The sequence below is a fragment of the Chiloscyllium plagiosum genome, unplaced genomic scaffold (assembly GCF_037043375.1).
Source record: "Chiloscyllium plagiosum isolate Xiang-an unplaced genomic scaffold, Cpla_swu_hap1 HiC_scaffold_16, whole genome shotgun sequence".
In the NCBI taxonomy this organism is placed as follows: Eukaryota; Metazoa; Chordata; class Chondrichthyes; order Orectolobiformes; family Hemiscylliidae; genus Chiloscyllium; species Chiloscyllium plagiosum.
In genome coordinates this window covers 32,160,553-32,179,150 of record NW_028270154.1, presented here as the reverse complement: position 1 = coordinate 32,179,150, position 18,598 = coordinate 32,160,553, and the positions used below count along the sequence as shown (strand labels likewise).

Below are 18,598 nucleotides of genomic sequence, written 5' to 3'. Positions count from 1 at the left end.
AGAGAGAACAAGGCAGGGTGACAAAACAGGCTGGCACAGAGCAAGTACGAGAGAATGGAGGAGAGAAAGAGAGAGTGCATGAGAAGAGAGAGACAAGGCAAAAGAGGAAAGGAGAGACAGAGAGAGACAGACAAAGCAAGCAAATGAATGCTAAGCTTCATGAGCAGGATTTGAAAACAAATTCCAATGACACTGGAATCCTACATGGCACAAGTCTGGGAAAGCCCTGAAAACAACATGACTGAAATTTCACTAAATTTTGAATGACTGCCTTTTTTAACAAGGTGCTTAGAAGAAATTCAGTGAGGGAATCCAAATTCCATTCACCTCTGAAATATAATTTAAATGGGAAATGGCCTGTCTTTCATAAACACAATATTATAGTCTTGAAATCACTTCACAATACGTTTCTTTACAGTTAACCCTGAGAAACAGATTTTGTCCCGTTATTTGTAACTATGTCAATTGCATCTGACAGAGTGAATCTCTGAATCACAGATTCTTGACATGAAAGACAGTGTAAATTAGACAATTGACAGCATAGTGTCAGACTTGCACCAAATAAGTGCAAACAATTATCAGAAGTTCATTATAATTTTCAAAAAACAGTAAAAAATAATGTAGAATGATTCAGCAGTGTAAATACAGTTTAAAATGTCTTTATCTAAGCCCACACATACAAAATAATGAGTGTGAGGTGGTGCACCCGCAGAAGTGACTGCCTAGTCTGATTCGTTGGGTGGAAGGAACACAAGAGCAGCAGAATACTTTATCTGGGCCTTCAGAAAACAATATTTGATAAATGCTATAGATGTTACAGAAGAGCTCAGTAACATTTTTTATGTTCTTAACATTATGATCTAAAGTGTTCTATTTTTAAATCTATTTAGATTTGGAGGAAGACAAATATTTGAAGCAAAAGCATTCATAAGGCTGATTCTGCAATCATCATATGATTAAACTATCACTAATTCAAGTTCCAGCCCATCACTTACGTGCTGGCCTATCACTCATCTTACAAACCAGAGGATCCAACATCAATCCTATGCCAATGTTCTCTATTCTCCAAAAGTATATAAATTATTCTAATATTTAAAAAGTCACGTTTAACCACCAGGATACCCAGTAAAAGCTTCACAGGGATAAAAGTCTAACTACTTTTAGTCAACAAGGGCACATGTATACATTGTATGAAATAAAGCAAAGAAAAAAATGTCATTCAAGCAACATGATCATAGGGAAAAAGTAAGATAGTACATTAATTTACTGCCAGTGAAGTAGATTGAAATATTATGAAACAAATATTTTGAAACACATCAGCACCTCTGTTTTACAGTAGCTGAAACAGTCAGATTAAATGCCTGTTTAAAAAACATTTACTTAAAATGTTAGCAATGTTGTCATTACATCAACTGCAAAGTTATGAAAGTGTCAATCATGAAAAGATGTGTGACAAAGAAATGTTCTCCTTCCATCAATATTCAATTTGGACTGCTGTAAATAGTGCTGCTTTTTAATGACAGCTTTTTTTTAAATCAACTGCAAACCTTGTCCGTCAATACTGACAATGTATGAAAGGATGAGTTAAGGATTCAGATTGTTAATTGTTCTTCCACTCAATAAAGATATTGCAAACCAACACTGAAAACAGATGATTTGACATGTAATTAGTTGTTAAAATAAACACTTGCTTAACCATTGCTGAAAATGTGTTGCTGGAAATACTCAGCAGGTCAGGCAGCATCCAAGGAGCAGGAGAATCGATGTTTCGGGCATGAGCCCTTCTTCAGGAATGAGGAAAGTGTGCCAAGCAGGCTAAGATAAAAGGTAAGGAGGAGGGACTTGGGGGAGGGGCGTTGGAAATGTGATAGGTTGCTTAACCACTTGCTTAACCGTTGTTTGACAATGGCAACTGAAAGATATTATAAATTAATACTTTCAGATCAGTAATCAGAATTTTCACAATTGAAATTTTCCAAAACAGCAACACAAGTTTTCAATATTGCATCAATGAGTTCTCATCAGATTAACCCGATTGTCCATATCTCCCTCAGTTTCATCTACAGCTGAAAAGGTAAATTGATCATTGCAAGAACTGCACTGGTAAAATCACAATCCTCACTGAAGTGAAATCCAAGTGTGATATCAGAGGACGGCAGTTAAATAATCAACTAATGGGTATTTTCTGCATCAATTTCAAATCAGGATAATTATAAAAAGTATGACGTAGTTAAGAATTCACAAGGAGACTGGTTAGCAAGGTTAGATCTCACGGAATACAGGGAGAACTAGCCATTTAGATACAGAACTGGCTTAAAAGTAGAAGACAGAGGTGGTGGTGGAGGGTTGTTTTTCAGACTGGAGGCCTGTGACCAGTGAAATGCCACAAGGATCGGTGCTGGGTCCCCTACTTGTGGTCATTTACATAAATGATTTCGATGCGAGCAGAAGAGGGACAGTTAGTAAGTTTGCATATGACACCAAACTTGGAGGTGTAGTGGACAGCGAAGGAGATTACCTCAGATTCCAAATGGATCTTGACCAGATGGGCCAATTGGCCGAGAAATGGCAAATGGAGTTTAATTCAGGGAAATGCGAGGTGCTGCATTTTAAGAAAGCAAATCTTAGCAGGACTTATACACTTAATGGTAAGGTCCTAGGGAGTGTTGCTGAACAAAGAGACCTTGGAGTGCAGGTTCATTGCTCCTTGAAAGTGGAGTTGCAGGTAGATAGGATAGTGAAGGCGGCGTTTGGTATGCTTTCCTTTATTGGTCAGAGTATTGAGTACAGAAGTTGGGAGGTCATGTTGCAGCTGTACAGGACATTGGTTAGGCCACTGTTGGAATATTGTGGTCTCCTTCCTATCGGAAAGATGTTGTGAAACTTGAAAGCGTTCAGTAAAGATTTACAAGGATGTTGCCAGGGTTGGAGGATTTGAGCTATAGGGAGAGGCTGAACAGGCTGGGGCTGTTTTCCCTGGGGCGTCGGAGGTTGAGGGGTAACCTTATAGAGGTTTACAAAATCGTGAGGGGCATAGATAGGATAAATAGACAAAGTCTTTTCCCTGGGGTCGGGGAGCCCAGAACGAGAGGGCATAGGTTTAGGGTGAGAGGGGAAAAGACATAAAAAGAGACCTAAGGGGCAACTTTTTCACACAGAGGCTGGTAGTGTATGGAATGAGCTGCCAGAGGAAGTGGTGGAGGCTGGTACAATTGCAACATGTAAGAGGCATTTGGATGGGTATATGAATAGGAAGGGTTTAGAGGGATATGGGCCGGATGCTGGCAGGTGGGAATAGATTGGGTTGGGATATCTGGTCAGCATGGACGGGTTGGACCGAAGGGTCTGTTTCCATGCTGTACATCTCTATGACTGGAAAGCACTCTCATCATTTTATTTTTAATATCTAGAAAAATCCTGCTCTACCAGTAAAATATTTTAAGTATCAGTGCATGGATTATGTTGAAATTTTACAATGCTTAAATATCTTCAAAGTTTGGGTGAAGATTTGTAGCTCAGGTGCTCATTGTTGTGGTTCTGTTCGCCGAGCTGGAAATTTTTGTTGCAAACATTTCGTCCCCTGTCTTGGTGACACCCTCAGTGCTTGGGAGCCTCCTGTGAACCGCTTCTGTGGTGTTTCCTCCGGCATTTATAGTGGCCTGTCCCTGCCGCTTCCGGTTGTCAGTTTCAGCTGTCCGCTGTAGTGGCCGGTATATTGGGTCCAGGTCGATGTGTTTGTTGATGCAGTTTGTGGATGAGTGCCATGTTTCTAGGAATTCCCTGGCTGTTCTTTGTTTGGCTTACCCTATAATGGTAGTGTTGTCCCAGTCGAATTCATGTTGCTTGTCGTCTGCGTGTGTGGCTACTAAGGATAGCTGGTCGTGGCGTTTCGTGGCTAGTTGATGTTCATGGATGCGGATCATTAGCTGATTTCCTGTTTGTCCTATATAGTGTTTTATGCAGCCCTTGCATGGGATTTTGTACACTACATTAGTTTTGCTCATGCTGGGTATCGGGTCCTTCGTTCTGGTGAGTTGTTGTCTGAGGGTGGCTGTTGGTTTGTGTGCTGTTATAAGACCTAGTGGTCGCAGTAGTCTGGCTGTCAGTTCTGAAATGCTCCTGATGTATGGTAGTGTGGCTAGTCCTTTGGGTTGCGGCATGTCCTCATTCCGTTGTCTTTCTCTTAGGCATCTGTTGATGAAATTGCGCGGGTATCCGTTTTTGGCGAATACCTTGTACAGGTGTTCCTCTTCCTCTTTTTGCAGTTCTGGTGTGCTGCAGTGTGTTGTAGCCCTTTTGAATAGTGTCGTGATGCAACTTCTTTTGTGTGTTGGGGTGGTTGCTTTCATAGTTCAGGACTTGGTCTGTGTGTGTGGCTTTCCTGTATACCTTTGTGGTGAATTCTCCGTTCGGTGTTCTCTGTACCATCACATCTAGGAATAAATATCTTATCACCTGAGTAGGATGTTGATTCAAGTGTTTCAGGTCAATTCATATCTTAAGGTTAGGACAAGACTGGAACTGTTGATATGGTTAACATCAAAAAGTGAAAAACCAATAATTGAATAACTTAATTAAGTAGCTAATGAAACACTTTCAAGATGGCAGAGCAGGTAATGTGTTATAATTACAGAACATGCGATCTCCTAGGTATCAATGCGGGTTTCAATTCAAGAGTTTATGAGCTGGAGATTGAGCTACAAACACTAAGACAAGAGGGATGAGGAGAATTTCTTACACACTTCATTTTTGGAAGTCACACCGCTTATGATTAAGTATTTTGATTTTCTCAGTGGTCAAGAAATGGAGGGTCTGACTGCAAATGAGATAGGTAAGGGAACCCAAAGGCCAGGAGTAAAGAAACTTCAGCAACAGGTTTGAGGTTCTTTCAGCATGTTTGGATAGGAGTGGGACCTGTAGCAATTCATTATGGCACCATAATAGGAAAAGCAATTGAAGTCAAGTGGTCAAAAGAAATTAGTGGTAGTCGAGAACAGTACTATTAATACTAATTATCCACAGGGATTTGGGCCTGGATCTCCTGCAGATAACATAAAAGCATGGATTGGGCTACATTGGGAACCATATCAATGCCAACTGACCCAGCTGTATCGTCCAGATCAGTGTGTGGGGGGAAAAAATTGCAGCTGGAACCAACTCGTGGTTTTGTGAATCAACTTTCATTTTTGCAGGAAGAATAAAAATCATCTAAATACTGAGGGATCTAGGTGCCTTTGTGTATGAGTCACACAATTTTAGACTGCAGCTTCAGCAGTGGTCAGGGCTTTAAGTATACGAGTTGGGATGTCATGTCATGGTTGTACAGGACAATGGTTAAGCCACTTTTGGAACACTGCATTCAATTCTGATCTCCCTGTTATAGGAAAAAGATATTGTTAAATTTGAAAGGATGCAGAAAACATTTACAAGGATGGGGTTGGAGGGTTTGAGCTATCGGGAGAGGCTGAACCGGCTGGGGTTGTCTTCCTTGGAGGCTGAGGGGTGACTTTATAGAGGTTTATAAACGCTTGAGAAGCCTGGATACAGTGAATAGCCAAGCTCTTTTTTTCCCAGGATAGGGGAGTCCAAAATTAAGCGGCATAGGTTTAAGGTGAGAGGGAAAAGATTTATAAAGGGACCTAAAGGTTGTCTCTTGAGGAAAGAACGGATGGGCTTGGCCTGTATTTGCAAGAATTTAGAAGAGCAAAAGGTGACCTGATTGAAACATACAAGATCTTAAGGTTAAAAATCACAACACCAGGTTATAGTCCAACAGATTTAATTGGAAGCACTAGCTTTCGGTGCGCCACTCCTTCATCAGGTAGTTGTGGAGTACACAATTGTAAGGCACAGAATTTACAGCAAAAGTTTACAGTGTGCTATAAATTCTGTGCCTTACAACTGCGTACTCCACAACCACCTGATGAAGGAGCAGCGCTCCAAAAGCTAGTGCTTCCAATTAAAACTGTTGGGACTATAACCTGGTGTTGTGTGATTTTTAACTTTGTACACCCCAGTCCAACACCGGGATCTCCAAATCAAGATTTTAAGGGGTCATGACAAAGAAACTAAACTTTAACGATAAGCTTCAGAGTGATGTTCTTCAAATTCAGACTACGCTACCGGTATCTCTGTGAAAAATGCATTTCAGGTAACGATGAGACCTGCTACACACCCGACAATTGTTACATGCAACCTAAACAAATTGAAGGCAAGGTGCTGCCACACCTACTTTGCTTAATCAGCATCAACTTGTAATTCATCATTACATAAATAAACAAACCTGAAGGAGGCATACATATCAGAGGAAGCATAGGAACAGATCAGGTCTGGTGTCTATATAATTGACTAGCCTGTACATGTTGAAATACAACCGAGCACAAACTATCACCTTGAGGACTGAAAGAGAAAATGTTGTTTTTTAAAAAATTTGAAATAAAAAATTAAATTATTTTAGTTAAATAAGAAAATATGCAGCACATTTTAATCAGCAAGAATTCTGAACATATGATCTTGGTGTGTACAATTACACAGTAAATAAATCCTGTTCATATAACATTGTGCATTTTTAGGTTGCACACCATAAAACCATAACATTCTTTTAGCCTGTATAATACACCTCCAAATTGATCTAAGATCAGGAAGCCTCTGCAACAAAAGCACTGCATTTCAGTTGTGTATTTCCAGCTCAAGGATCAGTTTCACATATTTCCCACCTGATTGGGAGGTAGCTGGTTACCATCAGCACATCCCAAACTATTACAAGTGTCTTGAAGAACTCAAAATTTGAGGTTAGAAAGCTTCGGACATCTAAGCAGGGTACTTTTGAATAACTCACCTGTCAAATCAAATATTTAACTTTCCCACAAGAGTTGAGGAATGGTAAGATTGGAGCACAATTTTAACAAGAGCATCAAGTTTACAACAAACAAATAGTCACATTGCAAAGATACTATGTCGACCAGTATTTATTGTAAAAACTGAAAATAGTCAAGAACAGTACCAGAATCATTTAAAATGAATGTCAACTAATTTTATCAGATTGTAGATACTGCACATTTTATTTCAGACTGTCCTCACTAATACCTGCTCAGCAGTTTTCCAGAAATTAACTAGTATAGTATTGTTATTTAATTTGATGTCATCATGTTAGAAATAAAAATGAAGAAATGTAGCTTGTGAATCCTTAATATGTCCACTTAAAATCATTTTTAAAAATTCTGACTAACAGTCACCCTTTTGGAGGAGCAAAGTTTAATTTTATTGCCAGGTGATGTGTAAATTGACAAATTTGAACATGTCAGTGTAATTTTAATGACCAGTAGAATGTTCATAATGTACATCACCTTTACTCTCAGAAACCTTTGTACCTCTGTATCAGCATATTGCGACAGAGTACCACATTTTAGAATGATACCGCACAGAAGGACGCCATTAAACTTATTTTGCCAGATAGACTTTTACTTAAGACATGAACATCTTTGCAATTTATAACGAAATGCCGTTAATTTGCACTGCAGACTCTATCTTCGAAAAAGAACACAAGAAACGATGGGCCTTAATGATTTCATTCCAGATTATCCAAGGATTACAATACTTCTGGGAAAAAAGTTAACTATACCCACCAAACCATCGGTTACAAAAAAAAGGAGTAAAAACAAATCATCCACCTCCCATCTACATGAGGCAATTTATTTTCTTGCAAGTAATGCTCACGAAGTCATAAAATCAGTAACGTGGGAAGTGTGTAACACATACATTGATAATAACTTCCACTCGGGAAAAATAAACTCCTCACACCTAGCCACCCATTTACCCCACAACATTCCCAGTGCTTCCAGTGTCTAAGTTCTTTATAACCTTCTGGTTTTTATAGCAAAGCTCCTGAATCCTGCAGGTTTGTAAATTATTGGATCGTGCAAGAAACAGATGACACTTCCTTGAAAATTTCCACTGCCTGGCTAGATTTTTTTTTCCCCTGTCTGGATGGTGACTGTACATTATAAAATTCCGTGCAGTTTTTTTATGGTGGGGGGAACGGGACATTACGTGCGATCGACGTGAGCAGCTTTCGGGGCTGCATTCGAGAATTTTCATGTTCTGATGACTAAATCTTTTCCCTACCCAACTCGGGGCGGGCGGGGGGGATACTGTCGGCACATTTTAAAAAGGCGGAGGCACGCTGACTTTAAAACAGGCGGCGTGTGTTGTCCAAAAGGGGAGCTCCTTCCAGCAGCAAAGAAAAATTGGCTCAGCCAAAAGGAAGAGAGGGTTACCCTGACAAACACGGAACAACATAAATTACCTGCTGGTTTCTTTCCGAAGGCTTCTTCATCAAGACCTGTTTGAAAAGCTGGTCCACGTAGGAAGTCATTATTCCTCAGGAGTTGAAGAAAGTCTCAGCCGAAGCAACAAATCTCCCAATGGAAATCCGGGAATCCAGCCGCTTCAAGGTAAAACGGTTATTAAATATCCTCGAGGTAGTCGCTCAAACGCTGAGGGAAAGCTGCACACTTCGGCCCCTGGACATCTCCACACCGACTCCCTCCATCACCCAAAATAAAATAAAAACCCACCCCCCTTCAAGTGTCCTGAGAACAAATCCCCGCGTTACGGGGAGGTCCAAGTAATTGTGCAAGATAACTTTACCCCCTTCCAAAAAAAACCTTTCCCCTCTCCTCACACGTACAGAAAGACGCTGAGCCCCATAATCTGGTAGGAGTCACGGTGTGGGTTTGGATTCAGGGCTGTTTCAGTTACTCTTCCTCCATGATTTCTCCGTCAAACACCAACTGCCAACTTTGACAAAAAGAGGCGACTGGCCGCGCGCGCGCTCCGGGCTCCAGCGCCGCTGTCAATCAACCTGCAAGAGGCGGTGCCATCAGCAACATTCCTGCAAACTTCACCCAGCTCATTGCACAGGGGCTGCCTCTGCACCCAATGTAGGCTGGGCTACAAATTTCCAGCTGCGCTTCCTTTGTTTTTGTTCACCTCCCCCCTACCCAAAGCTGACTTCAGCTAGCCAAAAAAAGGGCAACGCCTCTCGCGAGAATCATTGCAACTGCTTTGGGACAGCACTGAAGTCAAAACGTGCTTTGTTGCAATTCATTAATTAATATCCTACAACACCAGTGTTTAATTTACACCTCCCTCCCTCCCCCCAAAAAAACTTGTGCTCTCACAGCACTCTTTCAGACAGGCCGAATCTTGCGCTTGCAAACTCTCACGAAGGGGCTGGTTCTGACATTTAAAACTTTCAGATGCAACACCTTTTTGGCTCATTTCAGAAAGTGGCTTCCACATCGATGCGGCGGTGCTGCAAAATTAAACATCAGCGTGTGGTCCAGAAAGTGGTAAGCTATATATTCATACAAGCAGTCCGTGAACTGAAGATCGCATCAATGTGGTATGCATGGTTATTATTTACCACATTGAAGCGTGTGCATTTTGGTTTGAAAGCCTGACCTATTTTGATTTGCGCCGATGGGGAAAACTGGCAAAGAATTTCTCCCCCCCCCCCCCCCCCCCCGCAAATAAAACCCGGGGAACATATAGACTTAATGGCTACTCAGTGTGAATAATTACCGCCCAGGAAAACAGATTTGTCATATCTCACAGACATAAAACACTGCACACAAAGGTATTTTTTTCCGTTGGAGCAAATTGAGAATTACAGAAGTGATTTGAGTGCTGATGGTGTCAGCTTTTCGTATTCATTAGATTATTTTTAGGATCTTGGGGATCAAGGATTTCTTCCACTCTGTTGTTATGGGTCCTGAGGTAAATTGAGTCCAATACTAAAATATGGGACAAGCAATGTTTGCTGAAATGATCAAGTGGGATGCTCAGGTTTACATAAGTTCCATTTGGGTCTGTCGAACATGCTTCAAACAGTTGGTAGCTGCAAATATTTCTTCGCCATTTTGAGTGACCTTGGGCTCGAGATTCTCAGAAATCAGTGGGGATTCTGTATGGTTCTTCAGGGCAGTTTCCAAGCTGCCCTTGAAGCATTTTCTTTGAACTGGTAACCACTTCCATTACACAGCTCAGAGAGGACAGCTCATTTTGGAAGTCTTGTGTCAGGCGTGTGGACAATGTGGTCCCTCAACACAGCTGATTGACTAGTGTCTCTGTACAGTACTGAGAATATTGACCTGAGAGAAGACACTGATATTCTACCAGTGGGTTTGCAGGTTTTTGTAAACACAATGCTGGTGATATTTCTCACTTCTTTTAAGGTACCTGCTATACCTTGTCCATGTTTCTGCATGCATGCCAGCTGGTAACACAGCAGCCTGTAGACATGAACTTGGTGTCGGGCTTAAAACGTTTGTCACCAAACACTCTGTTCCTCAAATGACCAAACATTGCCTTCAGTGTGCCAGCATAATGTTGTATTTCATCATCAATGTTTGTACTCCAAGAGGAGGTTCCCAAGTGGAAATTGATCCACAAGCCCAGTGCCTTATCGCTGATTTTTGGTAGCTGGGGTTCAATGTAGGAGCAGGTTGGTGTCGGACCTTTGACTTCTGGAAGTTTAGCCTGATGATTCAACAATAGTTTGGAGTTCAACCCCTGAGTGTGCATGCATGTAGGCCTTGTCTACACACTGCACCTTAAGAATTGAGGTTAGATGGTCATGGATCTGGATTCATGGTGAAACAGACTGAACAGTTTCCCAGTCATCCTGTAGATTAGATCCATGACAGTTGGAAGTTTTGTAGATGAGAGTGATGCAGCAGGGAGGAATGTTGGTGCAATGACACAGCCTTACCTGACACCAGTTTGCACTCATATTGAGCCTGTAATCAGTCAGTGAGGATTATGATTTTGTCATAGAATGAACAGAGGATAGTGATTCATTTTTGTAGGCAACTGCATTGGAAAAGAGGCTTTGTAGTCCCTCCTAGTTAACAGTCGAAGGCTTTCGAGAGATCAAAGAACACCACTATGCTGTTTCCAACACAAGTGGAGCTGCAGGGCAAAAATCTTAAAAATCAGTGTAATAATCGATGACAAAATGACTTTGCACTAAAAGTCACTGTTTGCTAACTCAACCTGCAGTAGCTGCTGCATATTGTGCTTCTTGATGGATCCATAATGTGATTCCAGCAAGAGCTTTTCAGTGACTGTGAGAGGTGATTGAGGAGAACGTTTACAATGACCTTCCCTGTGATGGACGGGGAGAAACTTATGTAGTTAACATGATCCGTCTTATCTCCTTCCCTCAAAGGTGGTCACAATTACAGCATCTCGAAGATCCGCTAGCATGCTTCTCCCTTCCCAAATAAGGGAGCTGAGTTCACATATTTGAACCAGGAGTGCTTCTGCACCATATTTAGTTGCAGCATGATATTGCGGCTCCAGAACTCAATCCCTCTACGAATGAAACCTAACACACGGTATGCCTTCTTAGTAGCAATCCATCTGGGTGGCAACTGTCAGGGATTTATGTACATGGACTCCAAGATCCCTCTGCACATCCATACTGCCAAGAATCTTTCCATTGACCCAGTACTCTGCCTTCCTGTTATTCGTCCCTAAGTGCACCACCTCGCATTTAGCTGCATTGAACTCCATTTGCCACCTCTCAGCCCATTTCTGCAGTTTATCCAAGTCCCCCTGCAACCTGTATCATTCTTCCAAACTGTCTACTACTCCACCAACTTTAGTGTCATCTGCAGGTTTACTAATCCATCCACCTATGCCTGCATCTAAGTCATTTATAAAAATGACAAACAGCAGTGGTCCCAAAACAGATCCTTGTGGCACACTACTAGTAACCGGACTCTAGGCTAAATATTTTCGATCACCCTCCACTCACTGCCTCCTTTCTAATCCAAACAGCTAAATCACCCTCAATTCCATGCCTCTGCAATTTCTCCAACAGCCTACCATGTGGAACCTTATCAAAGGCTTTACTGAAGTCCATGCTTACCATGTCAACTGCCCTACCTCATCTATATGCTTAGTCAACTTCTCAAAAAACTCAATGAGGTTTGTGAGACATGACCTGCCCTTAACGAAACCATGTTGACTATTTGAAATCAAATTGTTGCTTGCTAGATGATTATAAATCTTCTTTCCAACACCTTTCCTACAACAGAAGTAAGGCTCACTGGTCTATAATTACCTGGGTCATCTCTACTGCCCTTCTTGAACAAGGGCGCAATATTTGCAATCCTCCAGTCCTCTGGTACTATTCCTGTAGACAATGACTACTCAGGTTAGATTAGATTACTTACAGTGTGGAAACAGGCCCTTCGGCCCAACAAGTCCACACTGACCCACCAAAGTGTAACCCACCCAGACCCATTCCCCTACATTTACCCCTTCACCTAACACTACGGGCAATTTAGCATGGCCAATTCACCTAACCTGCACATTTTTGGACTGTGGGAGGAAACCGGAGCACCCGGAGGAAACCCACGCAGACACGGGGAGAATTTGCAAACTCCACGCAGAGAGTTGCCTGAGGTGGGAATTGAACCCGGGTCTCTGCGCTGTGAGGCAGTAGTGTGAGCCACCATGCTGCCCAAAGGCTTTGCTATCTCTTCCCTAGCTTCCCAGAGAATCCTCGGATAAATCGCATCCAGCCCAGGGGACTTGTCTACTTTCACTCTTTCAAGAATTGATAACACGTGATCGTAACCAACCTCGATCCGTTCTAGTCTAATATCTCGTACGTCATTCTTCTCCTTTACAATATTCTCCTTTTCCTGAGTGAAAACTGATGAGAAATGTTCATTTAGCACTTTCCGACCTCCACGGAGTCCACATTCAACTGCCCACATCTGTCTTTGACTGGCCCTATTCCTACCCGAGTCATCCTTTTATTCCTCACATACCTATAGAAAACTTTAGGGTTCTCCTTTATTCTATTTGCTAAAGACTGCTCGTGTCCTCTCTTTACTCTTCTTAACTCTCTCTTTAAATCCTTCCTAGCTGATCTGTAACTCTCCATCGCCTCATCTGAACCATCTTGCCTCATCAACACATAAGCCTCCTTCTTAACAAGAGATGTAATTTCTGTACTAAACCACGGTTCCCTTATCTTATCACTTCCTCCCTGTCTGACAGGGACATACCTATCAAGGACACGCAACATCTGTTCCTTAAACCAATAATAAAACTAATAGAAATATGATGACTCGTCCCAAAGTGTTGCCCTACTATCACTTCAGTCGCTTGCTCTGCCTTATTTCCCAAGATAAGGTCAAGTTTTGCTCTTTCTCTAGTAGGAGCATTTACATATTGATAAAGAAGCTCTTCTTGAATACATTTAACAAATTCCTCACCATCCAAACCTTTAACACTATTGCTGTCCCAGTCAATGTCTGGAAAGATAAAATCCCCTTTTACAACCCTACTTTTCCTAAAAATATCTGAGATTTCTCTACACATTTGCTCCTGAATTTCGCTCTCATTACTGGGGCGGCCTTTAGTACAATGTCATCAAAGTGATCATCCCTTTCTTATTTCTAACTTCAATGCATATATTTTCACTGAACGGTCCCTCAGAAATATACTCTCTAATTAGAGTAGAAATGTTTTCCTTCATCAAAAACACCACTCCCCTTCCACTCTTGCCTCACTTTCTCTCCTTCCTGAAGCATCTCAAACCCAGAACATTAGCTGCCAGTCTTGTCCTTCCCTCAGCCAAGTTTCTGTAATAGCTATGACATCCCAGTCCTGTGTTCCAGTACATGCCCTGGGTTCATCAGCCTTACTTGTAAGACCCTTTGGATTGACATAGTTGCAGTTTAATTCTTCAGAGTTGCCTCGTTCTCTGACTTGCTCTTGCCTGTCTTTTGTAGTCAAGTTGCTCTTTTGAGTCAGAACCATCCTCATCTGTTTTTCTACTCTTATTGCTACTGAGGATCTATGTCCTAACTATGCCCTGCCTACTCATGTGCACAACAACTTCCGGCTTCTCATTCTTCCCTTTGAAACATCCTTAGCCTTGGCACTAGAAAAGCATCATTCTATCCGAGATTCACACTCACTGCTGCGGACTCTTCTGTCAGTGCCCCTGACAGGAGAGTTGCCTACAATTGTTCTTTTAAATCGTGACAAACCCTGTTTAACATAATATTCATTCTTACTGCCCAAAATCTGACTGCGACGTATATTGTCCTCTAAGAGACCATCCCTTTCAACATTATCCAAAATGGAATACCTATTTAAGAGAGGAATAGCCATTGGAGACTTCTGAACTACTATCTAGACCTGAAACGTTATCTTGCTCTCTCTCCATGGATGCTGACTGATTTGCTGTGGTCTCAAGCATTGAGCATATGAACACAAGAACTCGGAGCAGGAGTAGGCCATCAGGCCCTTCAAGCTTAAAAATGTGTTGCTGGAAAAGCGCAGCAAGTCGGGCAGCATCAAGGATAATCGACATTTCGGGCATAAGTCCTTCTTCAGGAATGAGGAGGGTGTGCCAAGCAGGCTAAGATAAAAGGTAGGGAGGAGGGACTTGGGGGACGGGCGTTGGGAATGCAATAGGTGGAAGGAGGTTAAGGTGAGGGTGATAGGCTGGAGTGGGGGTGGGGGCGGAGAGGTCGGGAAGATGATTGCAGGTCAAGAAGGTGGTGCTGAGTCTGAGGGTTGGGACTGAGAAAAGGTGGGGGGAGGGGAAATGAGGAAGCTGGAGAAATCTGTATTCCTCCCTTGTGGTTGGAGGGTTCCTTGGCGGAAGATGAGTCGCTCTTCCTCCAGGCGTCGTGTTGCCATGGTCTGGCGATGGAGGAGGCCAAGGACCTGCATGTCCTTGGCGGAGTGGGAGTGGGAATTAAAGTGTTCAGTCATGGGGCGGTTGGGTTGGTTGATGCGGGTGTCCCAGAGGTGTTCTCTGAAACGTTCCGCAAGTAGGCAGCCTGTCTCCCCAATGTATAGGAGGCCACATCGGGTGCCGCGGATGCAGTAAATGATGTGTGTGGAGGTGCAGGTGAATTTCTGATGGATATTGAAGGATCCTTGGGGCCTTGGAGGGAAGTGAGGGGGGAGGTGTGGGCGCAAGTTTTGCATTTATGGCGGTTGCAGGGGAAGGTGCCGGAAGTGGAGGTTGGGTTGATGGGGGGGGTGTATCTGACAAGGGAGTCGCGGAGGGAGTGGTCTTTCTGGAACACTGATAGGGGTGGGGAGGGAAATATATCCTTGGTGGTGGGGTCCATTCCTGAAGAAGGACTTATGCCCGAAATGTCGATTCTCCTTCTCCTTGATGCTGCCTGACTTGCTGCGCTTTTCCAGCAACACATTTTTAAGCTCTGATCCCCAGCATCTGCAGTCCTCACTTTCTCCTTTCAGGCCCTTCGAGCCTGCTCCGTCACTCAATAAGGTTATGGCTGATCTTTTTGTGGACTCAGCTCCACTTAGTCGCCCTCTCACTGCCCTTATTTTCTTTTTAACAATAGAGGATTAGATTAGATTAGATTAGATTAGAGGAATTCTATCTTAGCTCGAAAAACCTTTACTGAAGTATTGTCAACTACTATTCTGGGCAGGGAATTCCATAGATTTACAACCTTCTGGATGAAGAAGTTCCTTCTCAATTCAGTCCTAAATCTGCTCCCCCTAATCTTGAAACTAGGCCCTCTTGTCCTAGTTTCACCTTCCAGAGGAAACATCCGTTCTACTTCTATCTTATCCATTCCCTTCAAAATTTTATGTTTCTATAAAATCCCTACTCATTCTTCTAAATTCCAATGAATATAATCCCAGTCTACTTAGTCTCTCCTCAGAAGCCAACCCCGTCAACTCCGGAATCAATGTAGCGAACTCCTCTGTATCCCTTCTAGTGTCAGGACATCCTTTCTCAAGTAAGGAGACCAAAACTGCACACAGTACTCCAGGTGTGGCCTCACTAGTACCCTGTACAGCTGCAACATAACTTCCCTGCTTTTAAACTCAATCCCTTTAGCAATGAAGGACAAAATTCAATTTGCCTTCCTAATTACTTGTACCTGCAGACCAACCTTCTGTAATTCATGCACAAGGACACCCAGATCCCTTTGCATAGCAGCATGCTGCAACTTTTTACCATTTGAAGTAATATTCCTTTTTAGTGTTACTCATACCAAGTAGATGACTTCACATTTATTAACTATGTATTCCATCTGCCAGACCTTTGCCCACTCACTTAAAGTATGTGTTCCTCTGCAAATGTTTCATAGTCCTCTGCACACTTTGCTCTGTCACATCTTAGTATCATCTGCAAACTTTGACACACTGCATGTGGTCCCAAACTCCAAATCATCTGTATAAATTGTGAATATTTGCAGTCCCAACACTGATCCCTGAGGCACACCACTAATTACTGATTGCCAACCAGAATAACACTCCATTTATCCCCACTCTTTGCTTCCTGTTAGTCAACCAATCCTCTATCCTTGCTAATACTTGACCCATTTCTGGCATATAAACCTAGAATCTCCTCATAGCACTTCTGGTGCTGCTACTGTTGTTTTGGTGCTCACCTTGAAGAATTTCTCCTCTTCCCTCCACAAGGATCTCAATCAGTGTTTCTCTCATTGCACTTCTCAGGTCATGTCCTCTGCCCTGAACCTCTTCAACCACAGACACACTACTACAGCCATGTCTCCTTCCTCAGCACCTGCCAAGCAACCAATTTATCCCGCATAGACTCCAGACTACATTCAGACCATCACAATTTGGACTGACTGGGAAAATCACTACCTACAGCAAATCCAGAACCTCCAGAAACGATTATCCCACCGGATCCTCGGCTCCACCCTTGTAGCCAATCGTTGTCAACTACTCTCCCTGCAGTCTGCCCTGCTCCAGCTCAGAGTCACGAGTGTGGTGCTAGAAAAGCACAGCAGGTCAGGCAGCATCTGAGGAGCAGAAGAATCAATGTTTGGGGCATAAGACCTTCATCAGGACCACACTGTCCCAGACCTGCAATGGACCTCTGCTATTCATCATCCTGAGAAGGATCCACACACTCAACAAAACATTCCTGATGATGGGCTAATGCTCGAAACGTCGACTCTCCTGCTCCTCAGATGCTGCCTAACCTGCTGTGCTTTTCCAACGCCACACTTTTCAATAATGAAAATAGTAGACTGGATTAGGCGATGGTTAGTCCAGCAGTCATTACTTCCTGCCATGGCATGGTAATGTAGACAGCTTTGCGGTTCCTTGCTCAAGCAATGATGGAGCAAAGCAACTGCCGATGTCCAGAGCAAGTGTGATGCCATGGAGATTTATTTTCACCTCTCTGATGAAATAGGGTGCTAGTTATCATAAGACGTAGCCCATTGAGTCTGCCAGTCAATCGTAGTTAATGTTTCTCAACCATTCTCCTGCTTTCTCCAATCTTTTATCCCCTTGCTAATGAAGAACCTTACCATCTCTGTCTAAACTACACTAATGACTTGATCTTCACTGCTTTCTGTGGCAATGTATCCCACAGATTCACCAACCCCAGCTGAACGAATTCCTCCTCATCTCAGTTCTAAAGGGTTGTCCTTTCACTTTGAGGCCGTCCCTTCAGATCCTAGTCTCTTACGATTGGAACTGTCTTCTTCACGTCCACTCTATCCAGGCCTCTCAGTTTTCTAAGTTCCAATCAAATCCCCCCCCCCCACATCTTTCTAAACTCCATTCAGTATACACCTACAGTCCTCGATCGCTCATTATATGACAAGCCCTTCAGCCACAGGTTCATTTTTGTAAAACTCCTGTGGACCTCTCCAAGGTCAGCATATCCTTCCCTAGATATTGGCCCCAAAACTGCTCACAATATTCTAAATGCAGTCTGATCAGAGCCTTATACAGCCTCAGCTATACATCTCTTGTATTCTAGCCCTCTTGAAATAGAGTCATAGAGATGTATAGCACGGAAACCGACCCTTCAGTTCAACCCGTCCTTGCCGACCAGATATCCCAACCCAATCTCGTCCCACCTGCCAGCACCCAGCCCATATCCCTCCAAACTCTTCCTATGCATATACCCATCCAAATGCCTTTTAAATGTTGCAATTGTACTAGCCTCCACCACTTCCTCTGGCAGCCCATTCTGCACATGCACCACCATCCATGTGAAAAAGTTACCCCTTTCGGTCTCTTATATATCTTTTCCTTCTCACCCTAAACCCATGTCCTCTAGATCTGGACTCCCCCACCTCAAGGAAAGGACTTTGTCTATTTATCCTATCCATGTCCCTCATGACTTGATAAACCTCTATCTATAAGGTCACCCCTCCGCCTCCGACGCTCCAGGGAAAACAGCCCTAGCCTGTTCAGTCTCTCCCTATAGCTCAAATCCTCCAACCCTGGCAACATCCTTGTAAATCTTTTCTGAACTCTTTCAAGTTTTACAACATCCTTCTGATAGGAAGGAGACCAGAATTGCAGGCAGTATTCCAACAGTGGCCGAACCAATGTACTGGGTAAAAACAATGACTGCAGATGCTGGAAACTAGATTTTGGATTAGTGATGTTGGAAGAGCACAGCAGTTCAGGCAGCATCCAAGGAGCAGTAAAATCGACGTTTCGGGCAAAAGCCCTTCATCAGGAATAAAGGCAGAGAGCCTGAAGTGTGGAGAGATAAGCTAGAGGAGGGTGGGGAGAA

At 42.9% G+C, this 18,598-nt stretch overlaps 1 protein-coding gene and 1 long non-coding RNA gene across 12 annotated transcripts in view; one reads left to right on the top strand and one right to left on the bottom strand.

Annotated features, from left to right (window-relative positions):
- Nucleotides 1-8,838, bottom strand: part of rapgef6 (Rap guanine nucleotide exchange factor (GEF) 6) — a 378,117-nt gene extending 369,279 nt beyond the window's left edge. For 3 of the 10 annotated variants that reach the window (XM_043703412.2, XM_043703410.2, XM_087995266.1), the window contains exon 1: nt 8,306-8,827. In XM_043703412.2, coding sequence (XP_043559347.1) covers nt 8,306-8,374 — 69 coding nt within the window. In that variant the 5' untranslated portion in view covers nt 8,375-8,827. Of the gene's footprint in view, nt 1-8,305 lie in introns of all 10 variants that reach the window. The other 7 variants (XM_043703415.2, XM_087995265.1, XM_087995268.1 and 4 more) reach the window with 6 other exon arrangements.
- The window catches only part of LOC148147509 (uncharacterized), a 73,185-nt gene continuing 62,904 nt past the window's right edge, over nt 8,318-18,598 (top strand). For both annotated transcript variants that reach the window (XR_015759721.1, XR_015759720.1), the window contains exon 1: nt 8,318-8,453. This is a non-coding gene — a long non-coding RNA (uncharacterized LOC148147509). The remainder of the gene's footprint in view (nt 8,454-18,598) is intronic.